This window comes from Epinephelus lanceolatus, chromosome 11 (assembly GCF_041903045.1).
Source record: "Epinephelus lanceolatus isolate andai-2023 chromosome 11, ASM4190304v1, whole genome shotgun sequence".
In the NCBI taxonomy this organism is placed as follows: Eukaryota; Metazoa; Chordata; class Actinopteri; order Perciformes; family Serranidae; genus Epinephelus; species Epinephelus lanceolatus.
The window spans coordinates 20269454-20287456 of NC_135744.1; the positions used below are offsets into that span (position 1 = coordinate 20269454).

Below are 18003 nucleotides of genomic sequence, written 5' to 3' on the forward strand. Positions count from 1 at the left end.
GGGAAAAAAACCCCAAAAAAAAACAAAACACAAAATGACCTTAAAGACACAGGACAACAAAATGCTACATAGCAACCACAAAGGGACTCAAAATGAATACACACAAAATTACTACAGACATGAAACTATGTGCCTATCTGTGCCGAGGGGTCCACTGTCTAATAATTAGCCCATGGCACCAGCCTTTGCTGGTGACCAAAATAAAGTCACCATAACAGATTTATACCATATAGCACTTTGTATAGAGTACTGCAAACACACTATATCTGCTCATATTCACCCTGCTATATTATTATAATAAATGGCAAACATTGATTTGAAATAGGGGATATGCGTTAATTCAGTGTGTCCGTTTTCTCTGTGAGGTGTCGAACCAACTCTTGGTGTGGCCCAAACTGCCCCATCTTCATCTTTTCACTGTCGACTCTGTCACGTCCTGCCGAGCAAAACCCAGAACACAGTGATGAAAATACTGAATACTGACCAATTTTATTGAAATCAGATGTATTACTTTTACAAAACCTCACTCACATACATCAGTCTGCACAAACACTATGCTCTTCTTACAATGATTGCACACCGTTTCAAAAATCATGACCCACTCCCCATGACCTCTGACGAGTGAGAGAAAGTCTGGTGACCGGGTTGCTGCATGGTGGCGGACTTCTGGTTGAACATTCAGGATGTATTAACATTATATACAGCGTGTAAAATCAAACAGCCGATGATCTGCGGGGACCGTATATATTTGCTTCAGCTCTATGGGGGAAAACTAGAGCAAGCAGGTCAAGGCTGATCACCCATTTGTCAGGATGTAGAGTCTTAAAGTGTGCGACTCCTTCCTTTGTTACAGAGCTTAGCATTTTAGTGGCTGAAGTGAAATAAACAAAACATAGATGCAACAGTTTGGCAGTGTCATCTCACCTATCACCTACTGAATTCACACAGCTTCTCCTCTGCTGGTGTCACCCTGTGATTTGCAACATCTCATCAGACAGTGTTGTGAGCTTTAATTTGGGATGAGACCCCAAGCTAACCAGAGTGACTTTTGTTATTTGGTTTCCATAACTAAGGTCACCAATACTTTTCTTTAAGCAGCTCCTGAACTGTTTTATATATTCTACTAAAAACAAAGCTCTTACAGGATAAAAAAAGTCTCCCTTTTTTTTTTTTTTTTAACTATACAAGGTTATTCCTGGAACTGCTAGGACACCATCATTTGACAGAAGACATATGCATGTGCAACAAAACATTCAATCTGTGAGGAAGGAATGTGACTTGCAACATCGAGAAAACATGAACTGTAGGTAAAACAAGACTGTGCTTCGCTTCTGCAAACAAGGCCCTTCGGTTTAAAAAATCCTTTTAGTCACAAGTTTGCTTCAACATATTAAAACTACACCATTTCTTGTGCTGTAATTTATTAAAGGAGAGTCACTCAAATGGCACATTATACAAAACAAACAAAAAAAAACAACAATTAAAAGTAAATCCACAAAAGAAAACAAGTCAAGAGCTGAGTATATAATGTGTTTTGAGTGTGAGGCACGGGGCAGTCGATTTTTGTGTCACACTGAAAAATGTGTCTGCAAATGGGGACAGATATCAGATAAAAACATGTAAACCCTTCGTCCTAAACCACACATCATCTTCATTAAAGGAGATCCTTCTGGAAGAATCACTTTATCACATTGGGTGCAGCCACTCATCAAACGCGTTCCTGTTTTCCTATCTCCTTGAGGTGGACCTGTCACTGGCTGGGCAGAGGTCTCTGGCGGGTCGGGGAGGTGTGGGGAGACGACAGCCTCTCAGAGGAGGCGGACGACGTCAGAGAGGACTGCAGGTGGACCGTCTTGTGGAAAAGCTTGTTGCTGATCAGCACGACCAGGGAGAAGAGACGTAGCTGGAAGTGGCTGAAAAGATCGGGGAACATAAATGTGATCAGTGGGTCATGCATTAGAAGAAACTATGTTTTAAAAACAACTGTTATTGTTTCACACTTACTACAGCTTTGTTGGCGTCTTGGCCTCGTTAGCGCTGATGATGAACAGAGGGAAGAGGATGGAAAACAAGCAGCCACTAGGGGGGAAAGGAAGAACAAAAAACTCTGCAGTCAGTAAATGCAGTAAAGAATAATTCGACCCAAAGGGAAGCATGAGGCACATTTTCCAGATTGTACTCCCAATTAAGCACAAGAGGGTGTGCTTTAACGTCATTTGTGGCACCTCAGTGATGCGTATAGACCTTGGTGCTCGCGTTAAAGCACACCGTCTCATGCGATATTGCGATTATACAACTATTACCAACAAAATAAAATATAAAAATCAAAATGTATTTATGTCGAGGGGCAGTTAGCTCTCAAAATAAAAAACTGTTTGCTTCTCTGTTTCCATGGAAATACATTCAGTCAGACTAATAGCTGGAAAAGAATCAGTCACGTCAGTAGACTACTATATGTAATGAAACCTAGCTTACTACTCCAGCACGTAGGTCAAACCATAGTAACGACTTCACATCGGACCTGTTTTCTAGTCCCTGTTGAGTCCACCAGCGAACTGGAGCTTATGCTTTCTAGAGATTGTCGAGTTCTCTAAATAAATACCTCATATATAAATACAAAACTGCTTTGCTAGCTCTGTCTTGTTACAACTAAGATACGTGCTGAAAAGATTTAGCTCCTACATCCACAAACTCCACATGTATTTTTAAGCTAGCAGTGCCGAAGATGGAGAATGCCAGAGCATGCCAGACGTTTCCAATCATTCAAAAGTATATTATAGTCTGAAAGTCTTTGGGAAAAAAAAAAAAAAAAAAAAAAAGACGTAATCATTTCCAAAATCCACCACGTTTTTATCAAACGAAATATTCTGCTACACCATCCAAACCCTTAAATAAACTCCAATACATCCAGAACCCTGCTGCCCGTCTGCTAACCCATTCCCTATCCCACGATCACATCATCACTGTCCTTCAGAAACCTCCACTGGCTTCCTGTCCTGCAACGCATCCAATTCAAAGTCCTTCCCCTCCATAACTTGCTCCACCGCCACACTCCTTCCCGCAGTCTCCGCTCCTCTGATGCCAACCCCCTGACTCCCCCACTCAGGTCCAAGCATGGAAGCTGGGGCGACAGGGCCTTGTCCATATTTGCCCTCTCCCTCTGGAACACTCTGCCCAAACACATTCGAGACTGCACTGAACCTGTCCCAGTTCTAATCACTACTCAAAACACATCTTTTCAAAACTGCTTTTAATGTGTGAATGATGTCGTGTGTTGCATCTATTTTGTGGTCGTTTTCAACCAATGTTAAGTGTCCTTGAGTACTTTGGAAAGCACACTATAAATAAAATGTATTATTATTATTATTATCATTACATAATATTAAAGGATTTTGTAGACTTCAGCCCATAAATGCATATAGAACGTGTGTGTGGTATGTAACAAAGCAACAGCAGCATCGTCTTTTTCCAACCATTCATCAAACTCAGTCGGCCCTATACAGTACATCAAAATTAACATCAAAACCATCCATTTAGTACAAGTTTTGTAGCCTTCTGGTATTTGCTCTGGCAGCTGCAACGTTGCCATGGAGATGACAGTAATATTTGTAGTGATGAGCCAGGTGTGCTGTCATGCTGATTTGAGCACATTCTAAGTGTCTTGTCGACCAATCAAATTGCTTGGTCAGAACTTCTTGTTGTATAATCTTATAACCTGCGTGTTTCATGGTATTTTTGTAACTGTTCCACATTTTCACCTTTGTTTTTCATACTCTAAAACAACTCTGGAAGATATATTTTAATATATAGCATATTGTTTTAAGATGTGTTGCTCTCTGGCATTTATAGAGGTATTTTTGTTCTTTTTTTTTTATAATCTCATGGCTCTGAGGTTATAAAGTGATTTTTCTTAAACATTTCATCTTAATTTGTTACATACACTGTTTCCTGTCAAGAATGAACATCAGAATCAGGGAAATTCCCTCTCTTTCACTGTTTGTCTAAAGCCCAGCATACACTGTACGATTTTTAAAATCTTGTTGCTCACACTGTACTGCACTGAGTGAATCGTCTGCGATGTGCGGCCAAAGCTCACGATTTATGTGCTCACACTGTACGTTCCGATCATCAAGCACGATCAGAGAGCTCACACTGTACGGGTGAAAGCGGCTTGTCGGCCCCTGCTGACTGTCCTGCCTGTTGACAGCTGTCAATAAAGATACATTTGAAAGCTCCGATTTGTTCCGGAAGTGCCGATGTTGCCAACGAAGCAGGACAAGCGGTTTGCTTTGATGATTTGCGCTATACTGTGTGCCGAAACGTCCAAAAAGAAGAGGCGTCAGTGCATATGGACTCGCAGATGGCTTGAGAGACGTGGACAGTATGGTTTGTCCATTTTACAACGAGTTGGAGGTAAGACGGCTACAACCGGGTGCACCCACTGTGTGTGTGTGTGTGTGTTGTACCTCGTCTAGCGCGCTAGCTTGTACGTTTGTTGCTCTTGCTTGAAAATGAGAGCAGAAAAAACTTACCAGGCAGCTGAAGAATATTGGCTATCTCCTGCCAGCGTTTCTCTCGTTGATAGCGGGCGTGGTAGGTGGAAGAAGAAACGTCGAACAGGCACTCATACTGTTGCCACAGCTCAACCAACATGGCCTCCATATTTACAGTCCACCGACGCGTCACCATGGTGATCTATGTCTTCACGCAGGCGCAGTGAGGGATAAATGCACAGACGTTGGTGAATCGGCTCGTGGCTCTGCTTCAACTGTGCGAATGTCTGTGCCGGCTGACCAAAATTTCTGGCATGTCAGAAATTCATCCGACCGTCCAACCGCGGTTCTGGAACACATGATCGCCCCTCGCCCCCACCCCCGTACACTGCACGGCAAAAGAAGTACGACGAAGCGGAAATCCGGCCCGAGCGTCGGCAGGTCGTGTGTCTCAAAAATTGGGTCAAATCCGGTCAAAAATTGTACAGTGTATGCTGGGCTTAATAGGGCTTTCTTACAAAAAACATATATGCACAAAATAATGTAATTTCTAGGTCTATCAAAACATTCATAGACATATCTATACAAATTATGGTAACAAACACATTTTGGAGTTGAGTGGAGCTAAAATAGTACAGTAGATCTGTGGTTCTCTAATGGTGTGCTGTGGGATTGTGTGATAATCACACATTATTAATGCAATATTCAACTGGGTCTGGGCCTGTACAAAAAGTCATAAATCAGAGTTTTGACTGTATCAGTATGTTGTGCACGGCCATTTTCTAATAAAGAGGCAAATTCTAGTTAAAAATGTCATTTAATTTAATTTGATATAAAAAAACCTTCACGGGGAGCCTATTTGTCACTGTTTTTGCATGGGAATTATAAGTGTGTGACACATGAAAAGCCCTGACTGGCAGCCAGTGTGAGGGATGATAACGTTTAAAAGGAGAAAGCCATCAGTGGGACAATGGATCGCTTTATTGTACGGAGCAAATTACAACAAAGGGCCACCAAAGACGACCTACCACCGAAAGAAAAGAGACAGTATAATGAAAGCTACCTGTCTTATTCCTTCTTATTTTTATTGTCTCATGTCATGATAAGAGTGATAACACACATTACAGAAGCTACTGTGCACAGATATAAATACGGGCGTGCCTTGAGATTGTGGCTTGCCCTTTGAAAACCACTGCAGTAGGTCACCAAGTAATTTGATAATAGCTTCTGTGGTAATACGTAAAACCCATCCGTGAGGCAGCTGGACATTAGCATACATAGTCGGTATAGAGTCTATTTAGGGCATGTCCACTTCCACCCTTGCTAGTTAAATGGAGCCTAATCTGGGCACGAAGTAAGGCACAGGGGGCAAAGGGGTTGTATTTAGTCCCTTAATCAATCATAGGTGTGTTTGGTGTAACATGAATATAATCAATCAGAGTGTCATCTCCCAGGAGTCTTACCTGATGATGTATGAGGAGGGCAGGGCAGTCAGCAGGGCCATGGGCAAACCAAAGCCGAAGTAATAGGGCCAGTTCCTCTCAATATTGGACAGCCGTTGGTGCATCTCAATGCCTTTAACACACATAGACAGCCTCAGTTTTGTTTGAGTTCTCCATCCAGTGAGTCCAGCTGATTTGGGGTGTAGAGTAGTGTAATGTGAGTGTCTTACCATGGTTGAACCAGCGATACTCAAAGCAGTACAGGGAGTAGAGCAGAGACATGTGGAGCAGGCTGACCATCTGTCCAATGGCATCGATGGGAAACAGGCTAACAATCATGCCCTGGAGGACCACGAAAATAAACAATGCAATTATTTTCACCAAGGAGAGAAATGTGTGTAATGTATTATTTGTTTGAAATTAAATTAGTATAAATCAAGTGTGTGGCAAAAAAAGTCCTCTTTACAATCTGAACACCAAGTGGGACACCATAGAGCTTTTTTATATTTTGAACATTCTTTGAGAATCAACTCAAGAATTATAGCTGCTGCGCAGCAATGGTCGGGGCCGGGCAATTTTAGGCAAAATTAGGCAATTCTGAGCAACACACACACTAAAACAAAGCATATCACAACATAGAAGTTACATCATATAATTATGGCATACCCTTCAAATTGTGGATGAGTGGCTGAAGTGATTAGACTCATAATATACAAAGGAAAAAAAAAACTCAAGAACAAGAAAGTAAGAATAACATTAACTGCTAGCAATTATGGACAAACTGGCCTGCTCTATCTTAAAGCTAAACATTATCCATGGTGACAAAGATGAAAACATTTTTTAAAATGTAAAAGTAGCTATTGGATAGACTCTGCATATTGACTGATAGCTAAGCCAAATAAACAGGGAAAAGAGACAAGGGATAGCAGGGAAAAGTGTTGATAAAGAGTATTTGTCTCTCCGCAAAACTGCCTGGATCATAATTATTTTAACCTTGGTAGTCTCTAATCCACATAGCATGATGCCTGAACATAGGACTTTCACATTAGAATGTCCGTTCTACCTTAACTGAGGCTTGAACTCACAACTTCTGAGACTGAGGTCCGTCTTCTATCTCACTGAGCTAATTGGCAAGTGATAGTTCATGTGTGGCTTCACAAATTGACTAAGCCAAGCATCAGGGTGCCAGACAGTAGCCATCCATGCCATGGAAAAGCAAATTTCAAAGTGAACGTTCCAAAGCTGTAGCACATATGGTTGATTTGTTATGAATTTTCAAAGTTTTGAAATTTAGAGGCTTGCTGTAGCGCCACCATCAGGACTATTGTCTTGTGTTTCCAGTTGAGGACATCTGGCATGGGACTGGACCTTTATGAAAAGTTTTGGTAGATCTCTCATATGGAAATGTTGCACGAGCTGAGGCTTGAACTCACAATCTTCAACACCAAGAACCATCCTCTATCTCACTGAGCTAACTGGCAAACAGAAATGTAACATGTAGCTTCACAAATTGACTAAGCAGTCACCTGTGTGCAAGACAGCAGCTGTTAGTGTGTAAAGGCAGATTTCAAACGTCTGTCAAAAATTCAGTTATTAAGACAAAAATCCGAAAATACACAAATTGCATCTAGACAGCATGGAGATGTTGGTAATTTGTTTTTAACAATGATTTATTGGCTCCATAAGTGAAAAACTGATGTTTAAAAATGCCATTTTTGCATTGACTCCAATTGTTCGCATAAGAGCGAAATTCAAAATGCTGTAAAAAAATTCAGTTTTTGAGATAAAATTCTGATATTTTCCAAACATCATCGACCATGACTCCAAAATTTTGTCATTTTTTTAATGAACATTGAAAATGTATTTAGCAAGAATTTGCAAGTATATGTTTACAGTACTGTTTACAGTCAAACATTTTGACGCACTGTAGGCTCAATTTTCGATAAATCAAAAATCTGTGTGGATCGTTTGTGTAGGACAGTCTGAAGATGCTCTGTAGCAAGTTTGGTGTCAATTGAGCAAAAATTGTGGGAGGAGATAGGTTTAATAAGTTTTACAGTTTTTGAAAAAAACAGTGATGGACTTCATAATTTTTAATAGTAAATGTACAAAAGCTTCTTCAGTATTGGGGCTACATTTTGGTGAAAGTTGCAAATCTGTAGCACATATGGTTGATTTGTTGTGAATTTTCAAAATTTTGACTTTTGACTTAGAGGACTATTGGCCTGTTTTTGCAGCTGAGGACATCTGGCATGGGACTGGACCTTTGTGCAAAGTTTGGTGATTTTTCGCGCATGGGAAGTATGATTTCCTCGGAAGAAGAAGAAGAAGAAGAACATGCAGCAAAACAATAGGGTCCTGGCAGCTTAGGCTGCCCGGCCCCTAATTAAGGAATGAAACTGTTGGCCTGCCATGCTGCAGACACAGCTACTGATAGCAGAATGACCAAACTCATAACAAGCATGACTTTGTGACTCATTTAGAAAAGTGATATCATTTGCATAGTCTGCAAAGATTCGACATCTGGGTCTACGGTGACATCAGCTTTACTGTAACTGTTCACCTCAGACATCTTGTGAGACGAATGATGAGAATCAGATGAAGTTCTGGGAATATGCACTGCAGAGATGCACTGACAACAACATTATTTTTACATGGAGAAAGACAAATATGTACCTGAATGAGGAAGAGTGCCTGGAGAAGGAGGTTAAAGAGCATGTCTGCGATGATCTTACTGACGCTGGGGAACGGCTGCGCTTTACATCCAGACACTTCGAATGCAAGGTCAGCTATATCCTGCAGCAAAGAACAACACCATGATATCAGCAGTCAACAAAGCATATGAGGAGAAACACTAAAACATGAGGATTTGGAACACAGTCGTCTCTTGCATTGGGACGGCAATTTGACATGACAGGAGCTACAAGCTGACAATAAACAAATATGTAATACAGTATTATTATGTCCTAATCATCTCACATACAGGTGTTGAGAAAAGTCCAAAATAGCTCTCCAAATGTGCTTCAGGCTACAAATTAGAATATCAGGCTAATCCAAAGACCTCTGTGTATGCAGTCATGTGCCTGCAGATTACTCGTAACAAAAAATTCAAGTGATGCCTTGTTGCTTCGCACCTTGTTTTCATCAGATTTCCTGCAGCTGTTAGGTTTTCTATTGTGAGGCAGCTGAGGTCACACGAGTCCAGTTTAGTGATATGACATCAGTCCTATAGCTACAGGAGATTTCCCTTTTTTGGTGTTTTTTGGATAAAGGATCAGTCTGACACATTGCACAGAAAGAATGGACTTGCTTACAAATACTGGGAGAGACAGAGCTGGCTTTATAAATCCCAGTCATTTCGGTAATGAAGTCAGTTGTATTTTACTGCAACTCTATTCCAAAAACTCATATTGCAGTGACAATAACATACAATACATTTTGCAACATAAAAGGTCCAGTGTGTAGGACTTAGTGGCATTTAGCAAAAACGTGAATGGTTCTATCTAGAGCCAGTGTTTGGTTTGTCAGTTCTGGGCCACTGTAGAACAACATGGTGGGCTCAGTAGAAGAGGACCTGCTCCGTATGTAGATATAAACAGCTCATTCTAATGTAACAAAAACACAATTATTTGGTTCAATCGCACTCAAGTTCGTTTGTCCCCTAAGTGCAGTTCATTTGGGCAGGTGCAAACACAGCAATCACACTCAGGTGTGCACCACAACAACCGGACCAAGACCTTCTTGAAGAGGTGGTCTAGGTCCTGTTACAACTGAACTCTATCGAGTTCGTTTGTGGTGAGAACGTGTTCTGACCTCGAACTGCAGTCGCAAGCCCAGCATACACTGTACGATTTTTGACCGGATTTGAACCGATTTTTGAGACACACGACCTGCCGACGCTTGGGCCAGATTTCCACTTCGTCGTACGTCTTTTGCCATGCGGGGGGGATCATCTGTTCCAGAACCTCGGTCGGACGGTCGGATGAATTTCTGACATGTCAGAAATTCTGGTCGGCCGGCACAGACATTCGCACAGTTGAAGCAGAGCCATGAGCCGATTCACCAACGTCTGTGCATTTATCCCTCACTGCGCCTGCGTGAAGACATAGATCACCATGGTGACGCGTCGGTGGACTGTCTTTTTGGACGTTTCAGCACACAGTATAGTGCCAATCATCAAAGCAAACCGCTCGCCCTGCTTCGTTGGCAACATCGGCACTTCCAGAACAAATCGGAGCTTTCAAATGTATCTTTATTGACAATTGTCAACGGGCAGGACAGTCAGCAGGGGCCGACGAGCCGTTTTCACCCGTACAGTGTGAGCTCTCTGATCGTGCTTGATGATCGGAACGTACAGTGTGAGCACATAAATCGTGAGCTTTGGCCGCACGTCGCAGACGATTCACTCGTACAGTGTGAGCTGGTATTAACAACAAGATTTTAAAAATCGTACAGTGTATGCTGGGCTTAACACATGTTTGGGTTAAACATGAGCATGTTACAGTCCTGGAGGATAATTAATGTGCACCTCCAATGACAGCAATATAGTCCACGATGAGCAGCGCTAAAATCAGCCTGTGTAGTTGTCCCTGCATTGTGACATTAGAAAGTGTCACATTTATATCTTGCAAGTGTACTCTTCTGCAACGTTTCGTTCACATCCTGGATTTTTCCCACATGGAAATTCAGACCAAGGACAAGCACCTATTTTGGACAGGCATTTGATCTGGTCTACTTGTAAATGCTGCTGTGAAAACATGAACCAACTCTAGGCAAATATGCATCTTTGTGACAAACTTAGTCCATGACTCGGACAGCAATCAGGGGCGCGAACTGTAGGTCTGAAAGCACCATATGTTTCAGGTGATTAGCAACTTATGAAAACATAGTTGTGAATATTACATAGCATTTCTGCCAATAAACATCATGGTGTAGGCTACTGTTGATGGCGCATACGCTATGAGTGCACACAGAGGAGTTTATGTTTAACCTGTTGTTTGTGGCACTATGCTGTGAAATGCCAGGTGACATACAAACAAAATATTCTGTGGATAAGAAGAGGAACGTTCCAGGAAACGTAGGCTGCCTGGCAACAGTAGTAAACACATGACTGTGTAAAATAAACACAGACGTACTGCCAACAATTGTATTTCTGTACTGTAATTATAACTGCTGTTTACATCCAAATTGAACTTTTTTTTGTTTCCATGTGGCCATTATTTAGCTTTCACAGCTATCTCTCATGTTCTCCTTCGCTCTTCAGCAAAAAGCCTCTTCTTTCCCAGTGTGGTGGCTATTTCTTTCCTAGAATTTTAAGACATTTGATGGCCCTGTTGTCTCTCAATGAGGAGTCAGGAGTTGTAGCATGCATCGTGGGCGCCTAGTTACAAAGATTTAGAGGTGCACAACCAAGCACCATGACAACTCTGGGAGCTTCACGCTCAACGTCAAGGGGTTGATTACATCATTTTACACTACAGCGAGTAGCCAACCTTGCTTTATGTCACAAAAGCCATTGAAGACCCTTGAAAAGTATGCAACTTTGTGTTATGGCATGTCAGATTGCGCGATGGAATCTACGTGTAGATTTTCTATAAGGCCACTTCCTCTACCATCACACCATAACAGCCTAGCAAAGCATGGCCTGACCTGGAACCAGATGGCGTTGACTATCTTGCTGAGGACGAACAGAGGGAGAACCCAGAGAGCACTGAAGACGGAGGTTAGGATGAACTCTAACCAGGACCACACACTGCCATGGAGGGAGGGGTCACCTGGAGCAAAAAACAGCTTGTTGACTTTATGGATCAACCACAAGACCAACAGAGAACCTGCCCCCCAGATTCACGAGCAGCCATACATACCGATGATTTTTGCTGTGAGAGTCTGCAGCAGTGGGATAAACACCCGGTAGAAGAGAAACAGACTGAGCTGGAGAGAGAAATGAGATACTACAGTTAGTCTTCAACTCATGCTTCCACACTCAACGGGGCTTTTGAAATTAGCATTTGACTTGAATAGTTTCATGGACATTTACACCAGCTGTCAAGACTTTTTGGCACTGCAGACAGCACCCATAGGATTAGGAATAGAGGTCCCTAAGGCCATGTGAAATGGGTGTAGCAGAGTTGGTTTCTTTAGCTGACATTTACAAAAAGGACTTTAGTTCTTAGTTTCCAGAGGCTAAAAGATAAGTTTAGGACAACACATTGCACCTGTTAAGTATTCACTAGTGTGTGTGTGTGTGTGTGTGTGTGTGTGTGTGTGTGACAAGGCTGTACTGTAACAGTAGGCTAAATGTCTTACCCAGAACACTCCTCCATTCCAGGCACAGCATTGAAAGATCCTGCTGGCTACTCTGGGGTCACTGAATGAGAAAATACAACATGTCCATCACAGCTGAATATTATAAGGACAGTTTAACTTCACTTAATGTTACTTTTCTTATTTAACCAGAGTCAGACAGATCCATGGGTGCTGCTCTCATGTCTCAGTTTGCAGACTGAAGCTATCTGGAACAGTGGCTTTTACTCACAGATATGTACAGTATGGGAACAGATGGAGAATGAGGAGGATATTAGAGCAGCATAGAGCCGTGACTGCTCCAATTAAACATCTTGTATCTATCTGTATTTCCATTATTGACAGTGACACGAGCATGCAAAACAAATTCCAACCACTTCTTGTTCGCATGTGCAAAGAGCCACGATGCATGCTCAGGGGGGATTTTGTTGACCTAAATTCAGCACTTACTTTCAGGCTACTCCTGCTCTTTTGCTAGGAATGCCAGGAAAACTAACTTTCTCTTGTCTCATGGTAAATATAGCCACTTGACTGGTGAAGCTTGTGGGAAATGGTGCAGAGGATGGGAAGTGCATAGGAGGATCTACCTAAGAGGATCATGTCAAGAGGAGAAGCAACTTTAACAAGTATGCAGACACACAAAAAATATCCACGAGCATGTCTGACTCTGGCTAAGTAAGAAAATCGGTAGCACTGAAACTAAAATATGCAGCTGTTTTTCTGGCCTACTTGTCCGGTTTGCGCTCCTCACTCTGTGCCCGTCTCTGTGCCAGGGCCCCGCTGGCCCTTCTCCTCCGCTGCTCTTCCCTTTTCTGCTGGATGCGGGCATCCAGCTTGGAGATTGTGCCAATCCCCAATATGGAGTCCTTGATCCCCTAGAGAACCCAGAGGGAGAGAGAACAGACAGTGTTTGTTTATAACTTATAAAAATAGCTGCTGTAATGGAGCTCAGAAATGTCTCAATAAGTGCTTGTTAAACACAAGAATAAGGCCAATACGGGTATTTGAAGGCATATCCCATTAACAATATTTTAGGACTTCATGGTTCAGAGGAAGTTTTCTGTTATGCATCAATCCTGAAATATGTGTATTTTTTATTCAGTGCCACTAAAACCACTTTTGTTTTTCTTATAGCTAGAGCAACAATGACACTAAAGTTACTCTGAATCAACCAACTAGATGCTTCTGTAGTAAATAAATACAGTGTGCACAGATCAATCTCAGACCCCATCAGCAGTCAGTCTGATGACAATAAGCCTCTGGGGACAGGGGCCAGTATTTCGGACTAATCCAGTGTAGCCAGTGGATAGAAGAGTCAAGACTACCTCTCCCATACTCCGATTATTTCAGCTAATTTTTCTAAACAGATATCTACATTTGAATGCATATATCTTTTTTAACAAAAGCTAATAAAAAGCTAACTTATCATCAGGTAATAGCCGATGGGTTAAAGGACTGTATTTCGGCCAATGTGTTTGCATCTCCACCAGGTCTCTTTACATTCTGTTCAAGCTTAATTGGTCAATACCTCTTCCTACACCAATATCTTGTCCTGTCACCTACAGGCTCTGCATACATATGCAAAATCTGTTTATAGAAATTACAAAGAGACAGAAACTAACATCTCCTCTTATTCATTTGGCTTAACAAGGCTTGCCCATGCCACTTAACCTCGCCAGCTAAGTAGCTATGTAGGCTGTGAGTTTGGTTTGTTTCTCAGTACCAAACTGAAGAGACAGTTTGAACAGCAGTAGCTAATGTTGGCTGCATTATTCAGAGTTACCACGGCTGCATTATGAATCTAAAGATGTTCCCAGAAAAACACTCTGTGAAGAAAAAAAAACAGTCTTCCTCTGCCAACAGGAGATAGCTAACACTGCTAACACTAGCTTGTTATGAAAATTAATGATCAAAAGGTCATAAAAATAACTTCCACAGGATGGCTCCTCAAGGTCTATTCTGCTGTATGCTGGTAGCAGACAAACACCATTTACGGTATAACACAAGAGATATCAGGAATCATTTCAAAGACAAACAAACAATATCTTTGGACTCTTTTGGAGTACAGCCAGCTAATATTTAAGATGATGGTACACAATGATAAAGTTCAGGGATATAAATAGGAAGTTAAGTTCAACCGTCCTCATTTGTCCTGGACTAAAGTACACAAAAAGCCCTGCATCCTCACAGGACTTATCTGTTAACAGTTGCCCTTCACACACTACAAATACACCAGTGGGACAATGTCATGTTCCATTATTATCAAGAATTTCTGTGGACATTATGGTCTTCATTCATCAATGTTGCTTCTATTGTGTTCAGTTCTGGACATACGCCACCTCTTTTCTTGTATGGAGATTAAATCTTTTGGAGCATAATCTAGAATAGGCACAACATGCGTCTTTTTAGCATCTTTCCACATTAGATTTGGTAGTGAATATATGTTCTACACACCTTGTACGCTTACTGCCCACTTTATTAGGTACACTGGTACAATCTAATGCAATCCAATACAGCATGCCTGCCATTAATTCTACTTTTATAAAGCTCATAAATTTTCAGTGTTTGTTGACGCTGTTTAAAAATGTGACAATTCTATTACTGTGTTTATTTTTGAGGTTGTTGTCGGTGGTGTTGTACTGCCCTGCATTACATCGAAAGGTGTTTATAATATTTGACAACCCTATTTACATACATGAAGGTGGCAAAATATTACAAACACCTTATATTATAGGTGTACCTCATAAAGTGGCCAGTGAGTGAATGTCTCTGCTATTTCAAAACGACTACTCCACTAGTTTGAATCCATGTATCTGCACTGTCAATGAACGACACCCTCATGCCTTGTGTCGTTGCTCATGTGTAAGTACAGTGTGTGTGTCTGCTGACCGTCGCAACATTGCGGAGGAAGGCCCTGACGCTGTCTGTCATCTCTGGACCAGCTGCAGATCCATCAACTGCAGAAGGAGGGGGTGCTGGTGACCTGGTGGTCAGCTCTCATGGCAGGGAGGGGCTCACCCAGTAACCTACCACAAACCAAAACCAAGGAAATAAAGTGAGGACAAGAGCTAGCAGGTGGAACTCTTTGCCCAAATTTACAATAACAACTAAAAATGCTGGTCTAACCTGCAGAACTCACATTGGTATGCTAGGAGATTGAATTGCAAGCTTAATTTTCCCACCCATGTCAGCTTTATCCAACAGCATTACTAGAACTCAGCACATTCATGCAAAATAATCACTTGTGGTTGCTGCATTAGCAACATTTGTATTTCTAAATGTGGTAGTTCCTCGTGTGCATACACGAAAATCAAATTTTCCAGCGTTACATTGCTGTTATTTCACTTCAAAGAATGACATTAATTGAATGATGACAAAAATCTTCTGGTCTTGAAACAGTTCAAAGATAAATTTACCACTTTTTTGATACTTACATTAAAGGTCTAGCCCAAATTACATGCCCAGTCTCTTTCACTAGCCTGGTGTGACTACATATTTTGACAAATAAACGCCTGTCTCAAATAGTATATATACACCGTAAAACTTTGATTAAAAGCCTAGTCCTTTTTTACTAACCTGGTATGGCTACACATTTTGACAAATAAAGGCCTGTCTCAATTAGACGCATGGTCTGGTTGCCAAGCAGTTCTTTGTTTTAATTTTTTTTTAAAGGAGTTCTTCGGATGTATAAAACCAGGTTGTTGGCTACCTCATATTATACATCCATTCCCCTATTACCCTGTAAGTTATTCATTTTCCTTTAGTCCATAAGGGTCCTCAAATCAAAAGAATCAAATGTGTTCTTCATAAAAAGTAATCCAAGTTGTTAGTATTGTTTTAACAGGACCGTAACTCCCTCTCTCTGATGCCTTGTCTGTCAGAGCTAGATCAAATGAATGATTCATAAGTGATGTATTATCTGAAGCCTGATTTTTAAACAAGTAATATCCAAACTGGTTCAAATAAACGATTGTATTTCCGATCTTTGCTGAGCAACAGTTTTGTGTCAAAGGAATTAAAGGCCTGTCCCAAATATAAGCCTGTTGAGTTCAGTGATTTAAGCAGTAACAGCCCAGGCTAATAATTGAAGTTTTCCTGTATATATATTTGGTAGCCATTTTGTGCTGATTCACAGCTGTTATAACTTGATTTGTTTCTGTAACCAACTACATCAACTACTTTGGATTACGTTGGATGATGTAATGCTAATTTGTGATTTGTCACTTCTTTCTAAACTGTGAATTATTTCCTTTGACACCACACTATAAACTTGTTGTGGTCCTTCAGAAGTTAAACAACATCACACAAAGAAAACACAGGAAACAAACTACTTTCTAACTTTATGAATAGTGTGAAAAACAGGATTTGATGTTGTTACCTAACTGACATCAGGAAAGCAAAGCTAACATCTGCATAATAACTGCTGCTATTGTTCTGTCCCTGTCTAACAAACCCATTAATGTGTTTGCATGGTAACGTTATAAAACAGCAGCGTCACCTCTTCATTTCCCAAATGGACTGAATCAGTTATACAAGTTTTGTACCGAGATAAAAGTTAAACGTTGATTCAGCCAGTGTCTCTTGACCATAACGTTACTATTTGTGTAAGTTAACGTTAGCAAGCTGACTCAGTGGGTTAGCTTTAGGAGGTGTAGCTAACAGTCAGTGTTAGCTAGCTCTCTGGTTTGCCGAAAAGTCCAAACTATTTGACATGTGAAGACCCTCATTATGTCGCCGGTCATGATGCCTCTGCTTTTATTATCTTTGACTTGTCTCGTTGGTTTGTTAAGTGCTCTGCTAGCTTGTGTGTCTGTGTTGCTAGCTAACTGTTACCGCTCAATAACTAATTTAACTGTGATGTGTGTCGTTGAGACAACACCTCGACAAGCGAGTAAAGTCACACAGAGCACACAGATAACGGCGGTGTCGTCCTTACCTCATGCGACAGGCTCAGGGTTGTGATAACTTCGGTAATTCTTTCTTTCGCCCCCCTTAATGTGACAACAACAACACTTAACAGACACTACCAGCCAGGGCCGTGCAAAACATATTGCGCAAGCTCCGACTTCAGGGGAACATGGGAAATGTAGTCCTCCTGGTGAACGTCTCATTTAGGTACTGTTCGTTACTTATGAGGGGGTAGAGGGGTGATACAAAAAGGGGAGGCATGTCAAATTTAAAAAATATACTTTTTAAGCTTAAATGGTTGTATTTTGTTTTATTTTACCGCCATTGTTTCTTTTAACACTTTCTCTGCCAGAGTGTTATTTTGAGAAAGATTAAAAGATTATAAGATTAAAAAATGCATTTTTTCAAAGTGTGTCATTTTTAAGTACAAAATCAAAATAACATTTATTATTTTTTTGCTTTTATTCTCTCATTTCCTTGTGTCAGCTGGGATAGGCTCCATCCCCTCAGCAACCCTTAACAGCATAAGTGGTTACAAACAATGAATGGATAAAAGTTGTATTACACAGTCTAATTGAAAACTTTGTCAGTATAAGAGTTAGGGGATATGTGGATAGGAATAAGTAAGATATACTTTAGTTTCCTATTTTATGTTAAGTTAATGTTAGTAATTATCTGATGTGCAGACTAATACTTAACAATTTGAGTTCCACACCATTTTAATGTGGTATCTAGGAAATACATGTGTAGGTGATAGTGTGGCCAGTGATTGTATCGGGTGGCTGTAGAGTTTGTCTCACACCATGTACAAAGATGTTTGGTTTATCTGGGAAAACATGCAGACATCACTTCATTAT

At 41.0% G+C, this 18003-nt stretch overlaps 1 protein-coding gene across 1 annotated transcript; it reads right to left on the bottom strand.

Moving 5' to 3' along the window:
- Nucleotides 1-473: 473 nt before the first annotated feature.
- Nucleotides 474-17309, bottom strand: ei24 (EI24 autophagy associated transmembrane protein). Its single transcript, XM_033609586.2, has 11 exons — nucleotides 17175-17309; nucleotides 15128-15264; nucleotides 12968-13113; nucleotides 12242-12302; nucleotides 11800-11866; nucleotides 11585-11709; nucleotides 8612-8731; nucleotides 6166-6277; nucleotides 5957-6068; nucleotides 2005-2079; nucleotides 474-1913 (listed from the first exon to the last, which is right to left on the bottom strand). Exons 2-11 carry the CDS (start codon nucleotides 15167-15169, stop codon nucleotides 1751-1753), a joined length of 1023 nt encoding a protein of 340 aa, XP_033465477.1. The 5' UTR covers nucleotides 15170-15264; nucleotides 17175-17309; the 3' UTR covers nucleotides 474-1750.
- Nucleotides 17310-18003: the final 694 nt, after the last annotated feature.